Raw genomic sequence first — 24,493 nt, forward strand, 5'->3', positions numbered from 1 at the left:
TCAACCGTTTGACTATCAAATAACATAGAAGTCCGAGTGAAAAAAAGTACATTTTTATAAATGCGATTCCGTTTTCCGCCGTTCGTACGATGTTTCAACAAAATATGGATTCATTTCAGTTGTTGATTTAGTATTGAAAATTTAACTGAATTATCTCCTAATAAATACGGTTTTTTATGTTTAATTTGTGTTTCTTTAAGAGGTCAGGTGCTCTTGTTCATCCATAAAATTATCGTTCATTCATACATTTATCGTAAAATCAAAATCACTACACAGGTTAATACGTAGTGTCAAATTATTACCTGTAATCTAAAAATAGACAAACTTTATTTGCGCAAATAATTTAGCGGAACGAAACCCTTGTTGAAAACACATAACAATAAGTTCGTTTTCCTTTTCTGTCAAAACTCCGTAATATTTATCGATCACCTTACTAATGAAATGGACCCGTCCAAACGTAGTAGATGCCAAGTCGGTCCAGATGAAGAGATATTTACAATTTGGAATTTTCTAGTTTATTAATACATAGATTGAAAAAAAGTACGTCTTTTTAAATATCATGATCAAAACTGGGTTTGCATAACAAATGTGACTTGTCAGATGAAACCATTATCCTCGTCTTTTCAGTGAACAAGTCTACTACGTTTGTTGACACTCGACGGTCCACCGTGTTAGCAATTTTATTTCACATGTTTTCGAAATATTGAAGATCATTTTTCGCAATGTTTCCTAAAAATTGATAAATATCAAAGCAACGTAGAGCTGTTTGTTCTTGTTCGTATAATAAAATTGAGAATGGAAATGGGGAATTTGTCAAAGAGACAACAACCCGACCATAGAAAAACATACAACAGCAGAATTAAGGTCACCAACAGGTCTTCAATGCAGCGAAAAATTCCCGCACCCGGAGGCGTCTTTCAGCTGGCCCCTATACAATATATATACTAGTTCAGTGATAACGATTTAATGTCATGTTTGTCTGTGATGACCCCCCTTTTCGGGATTGCATGAGAATTGTAGTTATCTCGTACCCACATGCACTTGTTTCTATCCATAGGAAGGTCGACTATCCATATAAAACTATTTATATGGATAATCGACCTTCCTATGGATAGAAACAAGTGCCTGTGCTCGTACCGCATCAGAAGGACACATATCAACTGAGCAATAATGTTTGGAACTTAGTTTTAAAAATGATGACAAAGTAACATTATGAAAATATTTTTATTAAGCTGAAATATACATTTATTCTTTACATGTTTATGTCTTGTAAGATATTTTATTTCTTTCCCGTTTTTTAACATTTGCGTCTGGAAAGTTGAAATGTTTTAACTTAATTATTTGTGTTAATGGTTAGATATAAATTAATAAAGAAAATTGTTAAAATTAAATCAATAAAGGAAATTACTGCCAAGGAAGTTACAAACACTACCAGGGGATAATCCATGATGATTTCTTTTTGAGTTATATGTTTCAGCACATGTATATTTGACCCCAACTTTAGCCTGGTAAACGTGTTGTCTCCTTGTGAAATATAAAACATATTAAAAATGACTTTCTGCTAAAGTCTTTTATTTATATAAAGTTAAAACCTTCTTACTTTTAACTAGACAACACTCATGTCAGGTTTAATTCTTGTATATATGTGGATGAAAAATAAAAGTCCCCAAACATTAACATGGCAGCAATTGCTTTTACAGCCTTTAAGGCTTTGATTTACTTTTACATTGAATTTGAGATTTTATATGAAACATATTAGAGACATTGTTCACTTTTGATTTATAAACATCAGATCAGAAAATGTAATTGTCATTATGTGTAATGCAAAGTTTTCAACCGAGGAAACACATTAAGCCCTTGGTTATTTGTATATCACTACATGTTGAGTGTATGATACTTTTTTTTTTGGCATTCAATACTTGCATATATACATGTATAACTAATCCAATGTAAAAATAAGAAATATTATTTTTGAATTGTTTCAGGTACACATGGTACATGTACATACATTGTACACATCAAATTGTTAAGATCTGTATCATGTGTATCTTCTATTTGCATATATGCAGTTAATTTGTAGCACTTCTTGTTCATGTTGTCATTTAATTTTCTTTTTTTTTACACCTGATATGATCAGGCTAGGGAAACACTTATATGCTACTTAAGTAGTTTTTTTTTAATTTTTATATACTTGAAGATGTGAATAGCATGCTTTATATTTCCTTGTTCAAGTACATACAGTAAATGTGTTAATATTTTAATTTTGTTTACATGGTTTAAGGTTTGAATACCAATCATTTTACCTCACTAATAACACAATGAATAAATTAGTTAAAAAAGTAATTTTTTCACATCCCCTGAAAATTTCTGAAGATCTAGGAAGTCAAACATGCTTCAAACCTTTTTTCTGGTTTGATTACATTAAGTCCAACCTTTCATCCCAAGAAATAACCTATTTCTTTAAATAGTTAGATTAGACTTGAAAATTGCATTCACAAACTTTCTTAAAGTGGAAGTTAATGTACATGTATATGCCTTTATATGGTAGTATATTGGTATCACGTCGTCGTCAGCGTTGTCCGAAGACAGATTGTTTCCGGATAATAACTTTTGAATAAGTAAAAAGAAATCAATAAAATTTTTAACACAATGTTAATAACCACAAAAGGAAGCTTGGGATTGATTTTGGAGGTTATGGTCTTAAAGGTTTAGGAATAAGAGGCCCAAAACAGTATTTATCTAGTTTAGGACAATAAGTTGTGTATTAGTATTTCAATTGTTCTGAAATTGTACCACAATGTTTAATACCATAAGCAGAAGGTTGGGATATATTTTAAGGGGTTATTGGGCAAACAGTCTTAGGATTTAAGGACCAAAAACAAGCATTTTGGGGTTAATTTTCTCAAATATATGTAGGAATAAGGGGCCAAAAAGAAGCATGTTTCTAGTTAACAGACAATAACTAGTGTTTAAGTGTATGGATCTCTATAAATGTTTACCAGAAGGTTCAATACCTCTAAAGGAAGGTTGGGAGTGATTTTGGGGGTTATGGTCCATATAGTTTAGGAATTAGGGGCCAAAAAGGGGGCCAAAATAATCATTTTTGTAGTTTTCAAACAATAACTTGTGTTTAAGTGTATGAATCTCTCTGAAATTAAACAACAAGTTTCCACACCATGAAGGGATGGTTAATATTGACTTTGGTGGTGGTGGTGGGGGGGGGGGGGTGGTTATGGCTCAAAATGTTTCGGAATTAGGTGCAAAAAAGTGGAAAAACTAGGTATTTCTGGTCAATGGACAATTAAGACAACTTAAAAGCAGTGTAAGGGAGGTAATTCTAAAACATTTAACATACAATGTTGGGTATTTTTGGATTTACCTCCCGTTCACTACTTGTATATTATGCAAAAAAAGGGGGGTGGTAGTAGTTTTCAATTTTTTTTTTTCAAATTTCTCAAATTTCCAAATTTTTGAAAAGAAGAAATCGTTAATTGCTAAATATTGCGCAATAGATTTGTAAGATCTTGACATTTGTTTTATGTCAGAAACTCATATTATGTCAAAAATTTGATTGCAATACAAATTCAGAGCTGTATCAAGCTTTTATGTTGTGTCCATACTTGCCCCAACTGTTCAGGGTTCGACTTCTGCGGTCGTATAAATCTGTGCACTGGGGAGCACCTGGTTTTGGATTACAGACACTGCTTCACCAGAAACACTTTATCTAAACATTTGGAAACCACTGATGAAAAAATACATTCATGACATTGCCACATCAGGTGCTATATATATAATCAAACATGTCAAAAGGGACATACAAATAATAGCCAAATTCATCCAAGGTCAACTTTCCCGGAGGGTTTGGGACCTTGGTTTCTAAATAATTATTGATTAATTAACAGAAAATTTAAGAAGTGTATTTTATACACATGTATGTAAATTATGTTGGTAATAGAGCACCATCTACAGTACCAAGGGAACAAACAGTCCACCATCAGAGGTACATGTTGTATAAAACTAGTGCTATTAAAAATAAGACTTTACAAGTCTCCTTCAACATGTAGTATTAATTGCAGCTGTTGAGCATGATTTGAAGAATATGTAGTTGATAAAACTGATCTGACATTCTGAAATTAGAAAAGAAAAAAATACATATGTATAATAAGTATATGTTCTGTTTGAATGTTTTTCAGTGAACAGTGAGGCAAATTGCAGAAGGATAGCCTTTATAGAACAATGCTTTGGGGCTTCAGGTCAGGTATGTCATACAAACAGTCATGCTATATATAAATATCTATACATAATTTTAACTACTGTAGATTTATCCAGCTCATTATTATTCTTTGGGTATTAATTGGATGAATTTCAAAGTTAAAGGTAAACCACAAATTTAAATTTTTGAAGAAATCATCTTTTTTGGTGCTGTTCAAAATAAGAATTACAATAGTGTATAGTTAAAATCATAATCATTGGTTATTTTGAGCACATTTACCTCAATCTTTTGTTGTTTTTAGCCCCTAGCATTGCCAGGAAGAGCATTGGTAGGAGAGGGTGTGTTGACAAAGATGTGCAGAAAGAAACCAAAACCTAGACAATTCTTCTTATTCAATGATGTTTTAGTTTATGGTTCCATTATAATTAGTAAGAAAAAAGTAAGTAGGTCTGGCCTTAGAATTTGTAGTTATTTTTTCACATTTTTAATCACAGTAAGAAGGCCTAAATTAAAATATTGTTTGTTTGCCCTTTTCCGACCCTATGTTTTGAAACAGGGTAGGTAGGTAGGTAAAATATTTTATTTTTCTTTCCCAAAAAATAACTTAGCTCGGTACATTTTTTGTCATGGGTAGGCAGGTAGGTATAATATTTTATTTTATAGATACAAAATCTGCATGATGTCATTTTTGTCTGTATTGCTTTTGTTTAAGTATGCTTTTGCTAATAAGTATCTAAGTCTATTAGTATAATAGTCCCAAGTTTTGAAAAAAAAATATCATGTAGAATGTGATGCACTACAATTTTTTTCAAATTTCAAAATATAGGGCTGTGCGGCATATTTTAAACGTTTACATACCTGGAATTTTTAAGAATTTTAACTTGCACTAATAGTACTATGTACCTTGAACGCTTATTTCAAGGTTCAAACCTAAAGTTTTTCTGTAAGCAGGTAAGAGATAATTTTGTTCTGGTAAAATATGTCCGGGCAGAAATAGATTGTACATTACTAGTAGAAAAAGTCCCTAGAGTGTTTAAATTTTTGTGTGTGCCTATGTTTCCAATAAAAATGCTACAAGACTTGAAACTCAATTGTCACGTATTTTACACCGCATTTATAAATGATCTGTATGGAAAAACTTTGGCGATTTTAATGCCAAATATTCTCCCCTTTACAGACCTTTGGTTCATGTCAGATATAAATCAGAATATATATCAATGCTGGTCGAAGGCATCATTAACATAATCATCCTAATCTACGGACCACCAAAGGCCATCCCTACATAGGATACAAAGTCTGTTTACAAAATATTTTGTACACACGTTGATAATTTAGTATTGGACGAACTTTTTTTGAATGAACCCTGCTCTTCATGTATAAAGACACAGAGTAACGTTCGTTAAATCATGATTTCAAAGCATTCAACATCGATTTCAAACAAATGCTTTGAAACTCCAAATGCAAGTGTTCATTCATGTCAAACGTTCATGTGATACCAAACGGACTAGACCTTATACAGGAAAGATAAAACCTGAGAATTCCGGTAAAAAGGTTTTGAGCGGGAAATACAAATATAAGATTTTTGGTAGGAACAAAAAATAAAATAAAATAAAATCTTGCTGGTAAACATAAATAAAAGATTTTCAGGCGGAACGAATTTATAGGGTCGGTCGGTAAAGGGCAAACAAACAATATTTTAATTTAAGCCTAATAAACATGACAATAAATCAAAATTGGAAATGACAGAAAAGAAAACAGGCAAAAAGAAGATGAAAAAAAACCAAAAAAAAAACAAAGGGTTATACATAGAGTTACTAAACACTCAAGATTAAAATGAATGAAGAAATTTAAGATTTGGATGGCTCATTTGAGGGATAAAACAGGAATATTGACTTTCCAAAACTTTTTCAGCTCACCTGGCAAAGGCCAAGTGAGCTTTTCTCATCACTTGGCGTCCGGCGTCCGTCGTCGTCGTCCTGCGTTAACTTTTACAAAAATCTTCTCCTCTGAAACTACTGGGCCAAATTTAACCAAACTTGGCCACAATCATTTTTGGGGAATCTAGTTTAAAAAATGTGTCCGGTGACCCGGCCAACCAACCAAGATGGCCGCCATGGCTAAAAATAGAACATAGGGGTAAAATGCAGTTTTTGGCTTATAACTCAAAAACCAAAGCATTTGGAGCAAATCTGACGGGGTAATATTGTTCATCAGGTCAAGATCTATCTGCCCTGAAATTTTCAGATGAATAGGACATTTCGTTGTTGGGTTGCTGCCCCTGAAATGGTAATTTTAAGGAAATTTTGCTGTTTTTAACCGGATTTTTGTGACAAAAATGTCGGTTATTGATTTGGGGATGTACGGCGGGCGGGCGGGCGGTCGGGCGGGCGGGCGGGCGGGCGGCAATCAAATGTTGTCCGTGCATTAACTCATGAACCGTTCAACCAAAGCTTTTAAAATTTTAATATGTTATTACTGACAACTATACAAAGGTCAAGTTCAATAATGGCGATTTTGACTTTTACCGTTCATGAGTTATGGTTCTTGAAAGATTGAAAAATGGAGTTGTCTGTGCATTTACGCATGAACTGTTCTACCAAAGCTTCCCAAATTTTAATATGTTGTTACTAATGACAGAATGGAGGTCAAGTTCAATAATGACGAATTTGACTTTTACCGTTCAGGAGTTATGGTTCTTGAAAGATTGAAAAATGGAGTTTCCAGTCGTGTCCGTGCATTTATGCATGAACTGTTCTACCAAAGCTTCCGAAATTTTAATATGCTGTTACTGATGACAAAATGGAGGTCAAGTTCAATAATGACGATTTTGACTTTTACCGTTCAGGAGTTATGGTTCTTGAAAGATTGAAAAATGGTGTTTCCCGTCGTGTCCGTGCATTTTCTCATGAACCATTCAACCAAAGCTTTTGAAATTTTAATATGTTGTTACTGATGATAAAATAGAGGTCAAGTTCAATAATGACGATTTTGACTTTTACCGTTCAGGAGTTATGGTTCTTGAAAGATCGTAAAATGGTGTTTCCATTCACGTTGTTGCATTTACTCATGAACCATTCAATCTAAGCTTTTCAAATTTTAATATGTTGATACTGATGTCAAAATGGAGGTCAAATTTGATATTGACGATTTTCACTTTCACCATTCATCAGTAATGGTTCATGTGATATTGCCAGGACACAAATAAATGTTAATAAATCCGGTTTGCTGTCGGTGTGACAGCCTCTTGTTGGTTATTATCTTGAATATTATTATAGATAGAGATAAATTGTAAACAGCAATAATGTTCAGCAAAGTAAGATCTACAAATAAGTCAACATGACCAAAATGGTCAGTTGACCACTTTAGGAGTTATTGCCCTTTATAGTCAATTTTTAACCATTTTTCGTAAATCTTAGTAGTCTTTTAGAAAAATCTTCTCCTCTGAAACTACTGGGCCAGATTTAACCAAACTTGGCCATAATCATCATTGGGGTATCTAGTTTAAAAAATGTGTCCGGTGCCCCGCCCAACCAACCAAGATGGCCGCCATGGCTAAAAATAGAACATAGGAGTAAAATGCAGTTTTTGGCTTATAACTCAAAAACCAAAGCATTTAGAGCAAATCTGACGTGGGGTAAAATTGTTCATCAGGTCAAGATCTATCTGCCCTGAAATTTTCAGATGAATCGGACATTCCGTTGTTGGGTTGCTGCCCCTGAAATGGTAATTTTAAGGAAATTTTGCTGTTTTTATACATTATCTTGAAAATTATTATAAATAGAGATAAACTGTAAACAGCAATAATGTTCAGCAAAGTAAGATCTACAAATAAGTCAACATGACCAAAATGGTCAGTTGACCACTTTAGGAGTTATTGCCGTTTATAGTCAATTTTTAACCATTTTTCGTAAATCTTAGTAATCTTTTAGAAAAATCTTCTCCTCTGAAACTACTGGGCCAAATTTAACCAAACTTAGCCATAATCATCATTGGGGTATCTAGTTAAAAAAATGTGTCCGGTAACTCGGCCAACAAACCAAGATGGCCGCCATGGCTAAAAATAGAACATGGGGGTAAAATGCAGTTTTTGGCTTATAACTCAAAAACCAAAGCATTAAGAGCAAATCTGACAGGACGTAAAATTGTTGATCAAGTCACGATCTATCTGCCCTGGAATTTTCAGATGAATCGGATAATCGGTTGTTAGGTTGCTGCCCCTGAATTGGTAATTTTGAGGAAATTTTGCTTTTTTTTTGTTTTTATCTTGAATATTATTATAGATAGAGATAAACTGTAAACAGCAATAATGTACAGCAAATTAAGAACTAAAAATAAGTCAGTATGACCAAAATAGTCAATTGACCCCCTAAGGAGTTATTACCCTTCATAGTCAATTTTTAACAATTTTCTTAAAATTTGAAGATTTTCAATAACATTTTCCACAGAAAGTACTATTATAGATAGAGATAATTGTAAGCAGCAAGAATGTTTAGTAAAGTAAGATCTACAAACACATCACCATCACCAAAACACAATTTTGTCATGAATCCATCTGTGTCCATTGTTTAATATTCACATAGACCAAGGTGAGCGACACAGGCTCTTTAGAGCCTCTAGTTTGACATCTACTCACAATGTGATATTTTTTGTTTTGTTTTTTAGTGCATTCCATTTATTTACATATTTTTTTCTTGGGTTACAATTGTTCTCAGTCATGTTTTAGCTTGTAATGTAGAAGTTCACAAATCATTTGATACAGAAACTTGCCCCAAAAATAAAATTACAACTAAATAGATATACTCTGTCTCTTGTGAACATTTTGTCTAATCATTGCAATTGATTACAAGCAATTTGAATTTTTTGCACCAATTAACAGAATGATATTGACTTAAATTGTTTTCGATATTTTATTTTCAGTATAACAGACAACATTTGATATCACTAGAAGATGTTAAATTAGAAAATGTTGATGATGAAATGTGTAAGTTTAATACATTAAATTATATCCAACTGCTAGGGAGGGACAGCAAGTATACTTGGTTTTGTCTTTCTGTCTGTATGTCCCATAAAAGTGTTTTTGCATATGTTTTATGAGAAGCTCAAATCAAAGCTTCCTGTAATTTTGTATCAAGATTCATGTGAACACAGTATGCCGTATGATGCATTTTCTGATTTATTGCTCATCAAATTCCATGGTTTAAGATACACCCTCTATTTATCCACTCCACTCTTGGTAGATTTAAACAGAAATTGTTAATAAAGCACTGCAACATGTAATTTTTCAAGTCTCATCCAATGTTCAGAAAAATTTCATTCTTGTTTCAGTAGTTGAGTCTATTTGCCAAATTTGAGGGGTATATTTTAAATAAAATAAAGAACTAGGTTCACAACAAATAATTATAAAATCAAGTTATTATCTTTTCTGATTCTGTTAATGTACCTGTAAATTTGCTTAAATTCCCATTTATATTATTGTTTAGTATATTATTAAGCACCTTACAAAGTTTTGAATTTATTTAGTGGTAAAATTGTGAAACTTTTCTTCAAGGTAGGTCCTACACAACTTCAGGAACAGGTATTTGTTAATTTGTGTGTTTATTGTATAGTGTGCTGTTACCAATCTTTTGTTAATTGTGTGTATGTAGTGTAGTGTGTAACTCTGTTCACAGTTACTTTTAATTTCAAAAGGACTGTTCAATTAAAAAATACACAATATTAAATTTACAATTCTGTATTTAGCACTGGTTGTGTTAATCTTTAACTGTAAAATTAACATAAGACTTTAATCAATTGAAGTAAATTGTAAATATATTCTTTTTATTAAAGAAAAAAAAGTTTTATGTAAAAAACATTCTTATAAAAAACATTATTATAATAAATACAGATAAAAGCATGGTAACTGTACTTCTGAAAGTAAACATACAAATGTTCATTCCTAGTTGAGTGATATTGAATGCTGACAAGTTTTTTTACTATCTGCATACATGTATGTCATAAAATCAAATTTATAAGTTTCTCTTTTTCCTGAATCACATTTACATGTAAATAGCTAAAGCCAGATTTCCATGTGTATTTTCTGTTATGTGTCACTTTAAGGAAATGTTTTTTTTCAATTTTGAAATTTGACTTCATACAAGAAGTATATTTAATTTCTCTTTTGCAGATATTGGTCTTCTGTATGAACTCTTTATATTTATTGTTTTCATAACAGTTGATGTGATTGTATAAAATAAATGATTTCCTTTCCATTAAATGAAGGATTGTTTATGGTTTGAGGTAGTTAACAAATGCATCCCAAAGGATTTTTCATTGTCTTTATTGGGTTTTCTATAAATTTGTATGCATTTTACATTTCAAAAGATATTATTAATATTTTAAAATATGTTTGCTTATTGACAGTTAATTAACTTCTGTGCTAATAGTTTTTCTGATATTATTTTATACTTTAGAAGAAGAAATATAAAAGCAGCTCTTGAAATATTAGAAATGCGTCTCCTTAACTTTGACCTTAACTTGATTTTACAGAAATTAGGCAGTATGCTTTTTTGACAATCAAGTAAAATTGATAGTACAGATAAAGTGTTTTCCAAATTGTAAATTTGGTGTAGTAGTATGTTATATGGGTGCATTCAAAGTATCTAATGCCCCTTGACTGTCCAGACCAAAAACAATTAAATTGAACAAGCCTAACACTTGATATCTTAAAAATAGCATGCATATTGAGTTTATTATCTTTTTGATTCGTACATTTTTGTCATAAAACGTAATCAAATTGTTGATAATTTGGACAAAAGGAACATGAGCAAGAACAGTAATAAATACAAATATCAGTAAACATGTGTTTTATTTATTGGAAGGCATTATAAGACAATGTACATGTGCCCCACACTGTTTGATATTTATTTAATGACTACTTCATCAACCATTATTGGAAGAACATATATGAAACTAAAATGAAATTCATGAAATATGCATGCTGTTTCAAAATTGTTATAGTTTTCTGTTCATCAACACTTTTGTAGTTCTGTGACACATGCATTCATTTCCATTCTTTTCAAATAATCATGGTTACTCTGGTGTGGTTTTCTAGGAATATTATTACTTTAATTCTCACTCTGTACTATATTCAAAATCCTGTCATAAATACTAAAATAAGAAGTAGTAACAAGAAATAGATGTAACACTGAGCACTCACAATTTCAACCTACATGAAAGTCAAGATACATGTAGGTGCTTTTTGTCGAGCCTGCAACTTTTGTTGCAGAAAGCTCGACATAGGGATAGTGATCCGGCGGCGGCGGCTACGGCGGCGGCTTTAGCTAACTTCTTAAAAGATTTATATTTTAGAAGGTGAAAGACCTGGATGCTTCATACTTTGTATATAGATGCCTCATGTTACAAAGTTTCCGTCAGTCACATGTCCAATGTCCTTGACCTCATTTTCATGGTTCAGTGACCACTTGAAAAAAAAGTTCAGAATTTTTGTAATGTTGAATTCTCTCTTATTATAAGTAATAGGATAACTATATTTGGTATGTGCCCACCTTGCAAGGTCCTCATGCCCGTCAGACAGTTTTCACTTAACCTCGACCTCATTTCATGGATCAGTGAACAAGGTTAAGTTTTGGTGGTCAAGTCCATATCTCAGATACTATAAGCAATAGGGCTAGTATATTTGGTGTATGGAAGGACTAGAAGGTGTACATGTCCAACTGGCAGGTGTCATTTGACCTTGACCTCATTTTCATGGTTCAGTGGTTATAGTTAAGTTTTTGTGTTTTGGTCTGTTTTTCTCATACTTTATGCAATAGGTCTACTATATTTGTTGTATGGAATGATTGTAAGGTGTACATGTCTAGCGGGCAGATGCCATCTGACCTTGACCTCATTTTCATGGTTCAGTGGTCAAAGTTAAGTTTTTAAGTTTTGGTCTTTTTATCTAATATTATATGCCAAAGGTCAACTATATTTGGTGTATGGAAATATATTATGATCTATATGTCAGTCCCGCAGGTTTTATTTGACCTTGACCTCAATTGCACGGTTCATTGCACAGTGTTAAGTTTTTGTGTTTGGTATATTTTTCTTAAACTATAAGTAGTAGGTCAACTATATTTGTTGTATGGAAGCTTTGTTAGCTGTACATGTCTGCCTGGCATGGTTCATCTGACCTTGACCTCATTTTCATGGTTCATTGGTCTTTGTTTAGCTATCTTGGTTAATGTTAAGTTTATGTGACAGTTGTAATTAAGCTTTATACTTAGGACTATCAACATAATATCAATGATTAGTAAAGAAGGCGAGACATTTCAGTGTGTGCAGTCTTGTTGTATTAACCATGTAGTAATTTTCATACCATTATTTTGAATCAATTAAATAATATAACTTCATGTTATGTAGTTAGACAACATACATGTATTGAAGATATAGAGATACTGAGAATTTAATTTATAAATTATCAATGAGTCTGTAAATTATAAAGATTTTTTTGTCCTTAATCTAATAGATATTGGTAACATAATGTTTCAATTGTGATTCAAGGCTTTTTATAGTAACTTTTGAAACAATCTCTTGTTTTACAAGTAACATTTTCAAGGAATTAAAGACTTGATCTCCATGACCAAAAAACAATGAATTACTTTAAAAAAAAAGAAGTAAAATGATACTGTTAATATTAATTTAACCTATAGCTGTACAATGTAACCTATGGGAGTGCAACCCGAGTATAAATCTCAATAACCGAAAATTATACCATAGTTATCCATGGTATAATTTTCACAATTATACCATGGTTTTGTTGTATAAGGTATTCAAAAGAAAAACATTGTCAAGACCTGGCCGCGGCCGTCTGAATTTTTTGATAGAAACAACAAAGTCAGTGTGGGGCCACTAAGCTAATTTGCCCGCTTTGCACCAGCTGAAATAAATGATTGCTTAGGGTGGGAATCGAACCCACATACACCAACTCTGTTGTCCTATATTTTAAATGAACCAAGATTCGCTCCCAGAACAAACAAATAAAGTTTAAAAATATGTTGATTTTCGGTTATTAAATGGTAAACTTTCTATAGGCTCCACTGTACAGCTACATTTACATGAATCACATCTAACCGTTTGTTTGGCAAGGCGGGTTAGTTTTTAGGGATGGAGGGGACAGGAAGCATGCCCCTTTCAAAGAACTTTAAATATGGTAAACAAATAACCTATTTAATAGTATTTTCAAATGTTGGCTTGCTTTACCCCCACCCCCACTTTAAAAGTGTTTGATCCACACCCGGTTTATTAAACACTGCTGACATCTAGACTTTTAATGAGGCTACTTTATATTTGACCGTTAAAATTAGATAGCGTTTTACTCTAAGCAGGAATATATATATATATATATATATATGTTAGATATACTGTTCCCAGCTCTAAATGAGCTATATTTCTTTCTTTTTTTTTTAAAATTATATCGTCGCATGTCAATGAATTTAATCGTGAACATTTTGAAATCCCGTTTAATTGATGTACGTCATGGGCGAGGGGTGATAGGACCTTTATCGGGACTCCGGGATCGGGTGTTTTTAAGCTCGGGATTTTGGGATTGACCCTTTCGGGATCGGGGAATTCTTTTTTTTTTGAATTTCGGGACCGCGGGATTTCGTGTTTTTAAGCCCGGGATTGCGGGATCAGGACCCCTCCTACCCTCCCTCATGGGCTTCTGGTTTCAAGTTAAACGTGGAATCATTCATACAAACTCTCAGACAGATTCTTATGAAATTAATTTCCTCAAAATCATTAATAAATATAAAAAAATTAAAACATTTCGAACATTCTGGAAACAAATAATAAAATTAAAAAAACCTACCCTTTGCAGTTCAATTGTACGTAAGTTTGGGATTGCAGCAATCTTCCAAAATATCAGATATCTGTACTAGAAGTTTCTTGTGTCCTTATCCAGAACATCTAAAACAGTTTTTTCGTCACCAATGTAAAGATGCATCCATCGCTATCGAAAAATCTTTTCAAACTGATTGTACCCGCTGTTTCTGAAGCCCGTGCTAGTTTTAAAAAGTAGGCGGAGCCTTAAGTGTAAGGTCCGAAAAGGGTTATTTTACAGATTCTTATTAAAATAATTTTGAAGTAAACAAACAAAAATATATGAAATACACAATTTTAAACAGCGAAAGATGCAATAGGTTAAAACAGATATTTCATATTTTTTGGAAAGTTTTGTGTTGTTTCGTAAATTATACCACAGTTTTTGTTGAAACTCCTCGGCAACCTCACTCAACTTCGTCTCGTGAGGTAATTGCCGGGGTTTCAACAAAAGCTATGGTATAATTTACGATACACCACAAAACTGTCCAAAAGATATGAAATATCTATAACATGTTTGAATACAAAACAATTGATTTCCATTATTTCAAAATACTATGAAGTGAAAAATTAGTTGAATTGTTTATTTATGCTCCAAAAAGTCAGTGTGAATGAATATTGCAATTTTAAAAACTTGTAAAACTCTTTTAAAAATATTTTGTTATTTGTACAGAAGTTATATTAGTCGAAATTTGCATTATTGTCTAGATCTCTTGTTGAAGAACCACAATTATGAAGTTCAATAAATGAAGATTTCATTTTAAATGGATTTTTTTTTATATTATCTAATTACATATTTAAGCTTTGAAATAAGGAGATAGTTTCTCTTTTCCTCATACCACTGGACTTCAAGCAAGAATCAATCAATCAATCTTGTTCCTCATTGAATCATAATTGTGTTTTTATTATATTTCCAGCATTAAGGAATGGCTGGAAGATTATCAGTCCCAGTAAATCCTTTGTGGTTTATGCAGCTACAGCAACAGAAAAGTCTCAGTGGATGTCACATATAAGAAAATGTGTTAATGACTTGTTACTTAAACGTTAGTACATTGTTTTATAATAAGTTGTGGCCTTTCTTTAGACAGCAACCTTTAAAGAACAACATGACAAGAAGGGGAACATTTAACATGTTTAATGAGCAATGATGGTTTTGTTATTTGTATTTATAGTTCTGTGAAAACAATTATTCAAAGAAACATTTAGTTTATTGAATTTGACAATTAGTTTCAGTATTAAATCATGCTTTAAATTTTTTTAATTTGACAATTTTTTTCTTTTAGAAATTCACTTTTAAAAAATTTACACTATGTACAGTGAATGACATTTCAGGATAAAGCAAAAAATATAACAAGAAGAATAATTTAGCGGCCTTTTGCATTTGCGCCGATATGCATTTCATTTGCGCCGATATTTTTACAGGTAAATTACAGGTGAATAGATATAAGAAGATGTGGTATGAGTGCTAATGAGACAACTCACTATCCAAGTCATGTAATTTTCATTTATCATTATAGACCTCTACCGTAAGTCAGTTGTTCAAATGTTATGAATTGTCAATATTAACATGTATATAACTGTTGTCCCTTGCTCACCACGGGGAGTTTGAAGAAGGCCTACTAGATACATCTCCAGACTTTTTCCTTGAACGTACCCGTAGTTCTTTAGCCTCTGTCTTTCTGTCATCTGCCACATGGTTATGTTCGTTCTGTGTTTTGACAATAGTTAGAACATTAGAAGCCGTGGTGACTCTAGCTATGCATGATTTTATGGTACATCAGTAAGATATGTTTTTTTTTAAGTTTCAGGACACTGACCTTCCGATATGTACATGTATGACCGTGGATGATTTAAGAATTGACTCCTCCGCTCATTTTAATGTGCAATCAAAATTAACTTATTTATTTATTTAACCTAAGTGAACAAAATGTATAACAAGATTTTACCAATGGTATAGTACATGTGCAAGTATTAACTTACCTGTAAATCTAATTAGGAGCAAATATAAAATCGGCGCAAATGAAAAAATGAAATCGGCGCAAATGAAAGAATGAAAATTTTAAAAATCGGCGCAAATGTCATACGCCCTAATTTAGATGTGCCTTTTAAGAATACATGGTTTGTAGTCATTGAACCAGGCCCTAAAAATTGATTTTGTATGCAATTTTTAATAAAGTTTGGCAGAGCTACTACATGTATTATTTTTTTTGTGAATTAAACTATATATCTAAAGAACTGTTTTATCCTCTTGATATATACTGTATATGTACCTCTTTTTGCAGTGAATAATCGAGGTAGTTTTATTTTCATGAAAATAAATTAATATGAATGCAAATACAGCATATGTGCATGTTAACAACTCCTTAATAACATCAACCAGATCTATACCTATATATATGTATACCTGACTTACTTTCCAATCAATATTTTCAACTTTTAAAACAACTCTAGTCATTCTAGTGATCAGTACTTAACGCTTAAAGATAAATGGTCAAAGGTAGCAACTTATGATCCAAGTCACTTTAACACTATGACTCTGAAATTTAGAATAAATGCAAACTAAAGTATGGACTAAAATTTTCCTTATAATTACATTGATTCCTGAAGGCTATATGCAAATACTATTTCCATATTGAAGTCATATATAGTTCATAGAAAACACTGTTAATTATATGTTAATATAATTTTAAAATACACAAGAACTAATTAAATTTGGATAAAAAGAGTACAAATACAGTAATATCCTGTATTATCGCTATATTACAAAAGTTTACTTTGATCTTGCTGACTGATAATTTCCTTTCTCAGCTGAGTCGAGTTATATGAAAAAGTAAAGCTAGAAATTAAGGGGGCATGTGGCATTGACATTAAAAATAGTGATAAATAGAAAAACTGGATTGCTTTTCTCACTTTCATTGTACTGGCTCAAGCAAGAAGATCAATCTCTTTGAGATGATGAAAGATAATCTATTTATAATTAATATCCACTATAGTGTTGGAGGTATTTTAAGTATTTGTGATTGGGTTTTTTTCTTACAGAAGAGTTTTAGGATACATTTGTAACGTTGTGATTGATAAATTTTGTAAAATCCTTATATGTATTGTATATTGATGTTAATGTTTCTTTTTTTTCCCAAAAAGGGGGAATAACCCAGAACTCAGAGAATGATTCACCAGTGTGGGTACCAGATTCCGATGCTTCTACTTGTATGCACTGCAAGAAATCACAGTTTTCATTGATTAATAGAAAGGTAGGCTATATATCTATAAATACTAAGACAAGAAATAAGGGTTTCCTTTTAACAAGTAACTAGTCAAATATTGTCAAATTAAGACTGAATGAAAAATTCCTTTTCTTTTTTGTCTGGTTTACAATGAAAGAAATGACTAATGGTTTTGAAGCTCGTGTTAATCAGCTGTAGTTAGGGTGAGTGAATTTTTCACTATGAAACATGAAAAAAAGAGTTACTAACTAAAGACATCAGCATTTTCCAGTTTTAAATCAATTAAATACTTGTCAACTGTAATGTGGTGAAGAAAAGAAAATAAAAGTTTAATAATTGTTTATTTTACAGCATCACTGTAGGAAGTGTGGCATGGTTGTTTGTAATGCCTGCTCTAATCAAAAATGGTTGCTTCCCCAGCAGTCATCACATCCCCTGAGAGTATGCCTTACTTGTTATATGCAGCTTACAAAATCTAAAAATATGACAGGTATGTACTTACCAAGATATGCTACACAATTTTATGACAGCTTAGATGAATGCTTTTTATAACTTCATTGCAAGGATCTAAAAACTGTTGATAATTCTTGTTATAGTTCAATAAACACAAACAAAAAATGTTTGTCTGAATTAATAACAATAATTATAATCGGCCATGTATAATACATATTGGTACATAATCCACACACCTTTTTTTGCCTCAGGAATTCATTTAGTCAGGACATGAGATATACGAGTTACAGTCAACATCTATCATCTAGTGTTATTATTATTTGTGTATAATTTATTAGAAATGTTAGTTTGATTTTTTTCATCATATACTAAAGAGCCTTTTAAAAATATTTCAAGATTTGAAAGGCACGTGTGTGTAAAAGAGTTATTGACCAGTTGTTATCTGTACAGTAGTAAACTTGTCACAGACTCACTTCTATTAGACAGAGGATTTTTTCTATCTTGTAACACTATACATATGTATAGGGTATGATTTTTTAAAATAATTGAATTCCTGGTGTAAGTCTTAACTGTATATAGGAATGGTATTTCCCTCTTGTTTATAATGAGCATAAATTACGGTGTATTCATTTATTTCAATGCATGTGTACCAATTTTGATGAATTGAGGAAGAATTGTACTTTGTGAATTCTTGATTTCATTGTTTTGCTTAAATCTGAAAACAACCCTATAGAAATTTTGTACATGATTGGAGAATTAAAATTTGTGGTTCACCTAAATCTCGGAAATTTATCAAATTTTGTATTCCGCAATAATAATGTATCCAAATTAGTATATACTTTTTTAATATTTTTAACAGGAGTGACCCCTACTCCTGTACATGATGATACATCAGGAGAAGATACATCAGATGAGGAGGATGACGATAGAACAGATGGAGCAACAGGGGAAGCACAAGATGATGTAAGTGTATAAACAGTCTTAGTCACATATTCTGAAGCAGTTTTATTAATGTTGACATTTAAATTTGACAATTTCTTATCCATAACTTGTTTACAAGGTTTTACTTTCATGTTCTTTTTGTTTTGTATCTGATTTTCCTTTAAGGATGTATTCAGGTGAAATTGAAAAACAAGAATTTAAAATTAATACTTCAAGTCAGAAGAGTAGTTAATTATAAGGATTTTATAAAAAAAAAAAAAAAATAAGCTATTGAAAGCATTGATAGGTTTTGGAGCTCCTTTTGCAGATTTATGAATTTCTCAAAAAAAAAGTGGGAAAAAGGCTGACTCAGACTCAGACTTAAACATTGGTATTATTTTGATCTCAAATGGAAAGAAAAGAAATCTAGAACATGCTTTAATTTTGAAAAAAAATAGCTATTGAAGTCTTTTATGAAAAGAAAAATCAGTGTTATGGGGCAAAACATTTTACCCAGTATGGTGGTGAAAAAAAACTATCAGTTTGAATATTTGACAAAAATTTGTGAACCTCACCTTAGTAAGTCCTTAAGGTTCCACTAAAGTCAAAATATAGGACACTTCATAAACATCTAAACTTTGTCTGTATTTTTCAACCTATAATGAATAAAGTCAAAAACTATGGGAACATATGTTCATTTAAACACACTTAACATATACACACTGTGAAAATTGTAAATAAACTTGAAATTTTTATGTTGTGGCCAAACCGGTTTTGGGGGTGAACACTTAATTTTCCAAAAAATCTGGAGGCTTTCGAAATATGTTTAACTGGAGTTATCTTCCTTTATACATAATTGCAGTTGAAACAACTACAATTATAAATCCAATTTAAATGCTGACTTAATTGCTTTGTTTAATTGAAAAAATAAAAGAAAATGCAGTCTTCACACTTCAGTACTCAGAAAATTTTGATTTTCAATAGACAATGTGTTCCTCTTTATCTTTTCAGACATTTACAGCATATGATGTGATAAACTGAAATAAAATCATCTAAATGATACTAAACCACCAGAAAACACAGATAAAATAGTCAGGAATTATTTTTTATATGAATTACAGTCTTATAAATCTGTGTGAGACATGTGGATTCATTTTTTATTGCTTTATAGAATTGATTTAAAGTGCTAACAAAACTCAAATGCAATGCCTGAACAGTAAAACCATAAGATGGCCATAACCTGAACAGTGTATGAAGTGATTTGACATGTTTTGCATTTATTTAATTACTAAGAGATTTTTATAAACAAATTCATTTGCTTGAGAAAATATATACCTGTAAATTAAAAATATGTTTGCAATGTTTTTACTATTGTTAAAATTGCAATGATATAGGTTTTGCATTTGCATTTTAGATTTTGACAGCATTATCTGTATACAGTATTTCCTGAAATTGCAATAATTAATATCACTTGTTCATTGTAAAAAAAAAAGCAATTGATGAATGCATGCAAACATTTTGAATTTGTAGAACCTGAAATTTTTCTGAATTCAGATTGATTAGAGTTGTTGAGTACTTTTATCTTGTTAAAGTGTTCTTGTGTAAAATCATTCTTTCTAGTAATAGGTTCATTTTGTATTTTCTATACTGTTAAGACATTTATTTTTGTAATGCAAACAAATAGAATTCTACTACTTTGTATAAATAGCTTCTATTTCTGCTGTTAAAATTTATAAATTTTCTTCAAATCATTAATTTTTTAGTACTTTTTTTCTCATGTTTTCAGATTTTTAGACTTATTGATTTTGTTAAAGTTTTCCTAATTTTATTGAACAGGTAAGAGCCAGCCTGTTGCATTCTACAGTCTTCATTCCAAATACATTTAAAAGTCATGTTTTGTATGTGATCACACATAATTTATATGGCTTCATCTAAAGAAAGTTACATTTTAGGTACATTCAGTGCACACAATGAGTGTAACCAATATGTTGAAAATTATATCCTTCAGATGTCTGTTTAGTTGTCATCAGCATTAAAACAAGCTTGATAATTTCTGATTATAAATCTGCTTAAAAAATTATTTAAAATGTATAAAAAAAAATCCCTCAAGCGTTAAATCAAGCAGATAATTTTTTAAAAGAGTAAATAATTGTATGAACACTTATTCTATTTGGATAATGAACAATTTAAATCTTCTGGATGAGTGACCATAAGCTGCAAATTATGCTAGATTAATTTTTCAAACAAATAGATAAATGCATAAATAATTATCTTATCCAACGAGAATAATTAACCTCACCTATTATAACAAGTCACAACTGAAGCTGGATAATTATATGTAAAGTGTATGAAAAACCATGGAAATTACTATTTTCAATTTTCGCTCCTCTGTGTATTAAAAACCTTCTATTTCTACTTTATTCTTGTTAGAAAAGTCTTCTCTAATAATGCTATCAACTGAAAGTTGGAAATGTCATCTTATGCTTTATATGGTGTACAGTAATAGGCTAAATAACAAACAAACATGATAGCCTACATTTTTTCATGAATTCAAAATAGAAGGAAAATAAAAGAAAGTGGTTTTGTAATGTCTGGACTACTGTATTGTATATGGCCAGATTTAATTCCAGTGATTTTAAATTTCTGATTTTATAATAATTTCACTGCTTTATTTGAAAAAAAAAAAATTCAAACATTTGTAATATACTTTGCTCAAAGTGAAATAAAACTATTTGGTGAAACGTTGAAGATCATCACTTATTATACTAGTAGATTTAATAATAGGGAATACAGTAAGGAATTTTGTAGAAATTGGTTAAGGGTATATATATATAATTAGTTATCAAAGGTACCAGGATTATAATTAAGTACACCAGACACGCGTTTTGTCTACATAAGACTCATCAGTGATGCTCATTTCAAATTATTTATAAAGCCAAACTAGTACAAAGTATAAGCAATGACATGAACTAAGACTTATCGTTAGTAAATGTAGTGATATACTTTTTGTTTATGTCTTTATTTAAGTCATGATTTAATCTGTATGTTGTTACATGTTTTTATTATATTATATTTCCCATCTCAATGAAATACATCGGCCTCCTTGAGAACATCACATGTAAGCAAAAGAAAGTAAGAAATAAAGCATTTGGATACACATGAATCGTGTATAAACAATTTTAAAGTCACCTTTGGTTTAAGGTTAATACGTCTGGTTTATTTGTTGGTGTTTGATAGTATGACATTATTGGAGTAGCCATTATGCAAAACTTTCATGCTTTTAACACTACAGAAAAAATGTAAAAGTCCTTATTTGGTTTCCTGAAATCCATTTTTCATAATTGCTGGGTTTCATATGACTTGTTTTTTAAGAGAGGAGGGGGTTATCTTCTTAGAAACATTTTTTTTCACCTTTGAATATTGATAATATTCTTACTTTAAAATATCTTGTTATTTTTTTATGTCTGGTGCAGCAGTCCAGTGTTTGACAATTTTATGTCATTTCATGTGATCAAACATTATACAGAGATAATTTTTTAGTGTAAATGTGCATACATGTAGAACAGTAAAAACTTAAACTGTATCTATTCCACATAAAACATGTAAATGTTATGATGTGGATGGGAGGAGACAATGGTCCCTTTGATAAGTTATAATTGTTCAAATGATAAATGATTTTTGAAAGATTATTTATAGGAAATTCATGTTTTTTTATGTAATACTCAGTTGTCCTTCAATCTTTGATGTTTAAAGATTCACAGTTGCAAAAAAAGAAATTTGTAAAAAATATTTGCTTGTTTTGCTTTCAATTTTTGTTAGTTTTTGCTTCAATTCATTTATAAAATATAAATCATATTTTGCAAAAGTTTTTTTTCATCACAATAAATAATTACAAAGGGAATACCTTCATTCACTAGAAATGCATATTGTTAACCAGTTTTTCACCCATGAGTAAGTAGATCTCTTTACTTGAGTGCATGAATAGGATATTTAAAAAAAAATGAAGATTGTTTTTTTTTTTTATTGAAAGAATAAAAGAGAGGGTTTAGTTCCCAACGAAGCTTTAGTTTAGAATAAAGATTAAAAAAAATGAATAAAAGAGATATGTGATCAAAGATAAAACTACATCAAAGGAAAACACCCAATGTGTCTTTCAGAGATGAACAAGCAGAAGCATACACACTGTAGATCTAAATGAAATGAATTATTTACACTATTTATAAACTGTAAATTAACATGTAAAGAACTGTGGATTCATAATTTAATGTGTGCATTATAAAATTAGTCTTAATCTTACACAAATAGCAATAATTAAAAATTTTCATATTAATTTTCATTTAAAAGAATATTGTGATCCTTGGGCTCAACAGAAAAGGTCTATTGGCCTTGAATTCAATTTCAAAGTTGTTTTTTTTTTTTTAACTGAAAAAAATAATCTCATTATAAAATCAAAATTAGTTATCATTGCATTTTAGCCAGAAGATCATTTCAGACTGCTAGAAATCGTAATTATTTTTTTATTCCAAAAAGTCATGCAATAAATTTTGAATCTACAGTCCTTATCTGTGCAGGGCATTTTATCTTGAGGGTTGTTTATACAATAAACTTTATAAGAAGAATAAATGGTATTTACAGAAATTTTAACAAAACTTACTAACTGTTAAATACATCAGAACCATAATTTTGATAATTACAAAGGTATAGAGAGTAACATTCCTTGCTTATAGTGATATAGAAGAAACTATTTTTACAATTTGTTATTTCAGAATCTAAAAGATTAAAGTTATTTCTATTTTTGGTATATCAAAATAAAAATAACATTATACTTTCATAGACAAAATTGACAAATTGAGTATAAAATGCAATGCACAAAGACAAAGTTTTAGTTATAGATAGTTCTTTCAATGGTTTAGATTCTGAAGCATCAAATTTAGTATTCATTCCTGTTATTTGTCCGTCATGTTTGTAATATAGGGTTCAGAAATAATTTATGAAAGTTATATATTTTGTACATACTATAGCATAATGTATTTTGTTCATTTCCTTTTGTCATTTTTAACCGGATTTTTGTGACAAAAATGTCGGTTATTGATTTGGGGATGTACGGCGGGCGGCCGGGCGGCCGGGCGGTCGGGCGGGCGGGCGGGCGGGCGGCAATCAAATGTTGTCCGTGCATTAACTCATGAACCGTTCAACCAAAGCTTTTAAAATTTTAATATGTTATTACTGACAACTATACGAAGGTCAAGTTCAATAATGGCGATTTTGACTTTTACCGTTCAGGAGTTATGGTTCTTGAAAGGCGGCAATCAAATGTTGTCCGTGCATTAACTCATGAACCGTTCAATCAAAGCTTTTAAAATTTTAATATGTTATTACTGACAACTATACGGAGGTCAAGTTCAATAATGGCGATTTTGACTTTTACCGTTCAGGAGTTATGGATCTTGAAAGATTGAAAAATGGAGTTTTCAGTCGTGTCCGTGCATTTACTCATGAACTGTTCTACCAAAGCTTCCCAAATTTTAATATGTTGTTACTGATGACAGAATGGAGGTCAAGTTCAATAATGATGATTTTGACTTTTACCGTTCAGGAGTTATGGTTCTTGAAAGATTGAAAAATGGAGTTTCCAGTCGTGTCCGTGCATTTATGCATGAACTGTTCTACCAAAGCTTCCGAAATTTTAATATGCTGTTACTGATGACAAAATGGAGGTCAAGTTCAATAATGACGATTTTGACTTTTACCGTTCAGGAGTAATGGTTCTTGAAAGATTGAAAAATGGTGTTTCCCGTTGTGTCCGTGCATTTTCTCATGA

The 24,493-nt window shown here is 31.1% G+C and overlaps 1 protein-coding gene across 4 annotated transcripts in view; it reads left to right on the top strand.

Annotated features, from left to right (window-relative positions):
- LOC143082793 (pleckstrin homology domain-containing family F member 2-like) overlaps positions 1 to 23,090 on the top strand; it is a 24,725-nt gene extending 1,635 nt beyond the window's left edge. For 2 of the 4 annotated variants that reach the window (XM_076258648.1, XM_076258646.1), the window contains exons 2-10: positions 4,194 to 4,258; positions 4,515 to 4,652; positions 9,131 to 9,194; positions 9,762 to 9,788; positions 14,992 to 15,117; positions 17,216 to 17,325; positions 17,650 to 17,788; positions 18,611 to 18,714; positions 19,684 to 23,090. In XM_076258648.1, coding sequence (XP_076114763.1) covers positions 4,194 to 4,258; positions 4,515 to 4,652; positions 9,131 to 9,194; positions 9,762 to 9,788; positions 14,992 to 15,117; positions 17,216 to 17,325; positions 17,650 to 17,788; positions 18,611 to 18,714; positions 19,684 to 19,713 — 803 coding nt within the window. In that variant the 3' untranslated portion in view covers positions 19,714 to 23,090. The remainder of the gene's footprint in view (positions 1 to 4,193; positions 4,259 to 4,514; positions 4,653 to 9,130; positions 9,195 to 9,761; positions 9,789 to 14,991; positions 15,118 to 17,215; positions 17,326 to 17,649; positions 17,789 to 18,610; positions 18,715 to 19,683) is intronic. The other 2 variants (XM_076258649.1, XM_076258647.1) reach the window with 1 other exon arrangement.
- Positions 23,091 to 24,493: the final 1,403 nt, after the last annotated feature.

The sequence above is a fragment of the Mytilus galloprovincialis genome, chromosome 7 (assembly GCF_965363235.1).
Source record: "Mytilus galloprovincialis chromosome 7, xbMytGall1.hap1.1, whole genome shotgun sequence".
Lineage (NCBI taxonomy): Eukaryota > Metazoa > Mollusca > Bivalvia > Mytilida > Mytilidae > Mytilus > Mytilus galloprovincialis.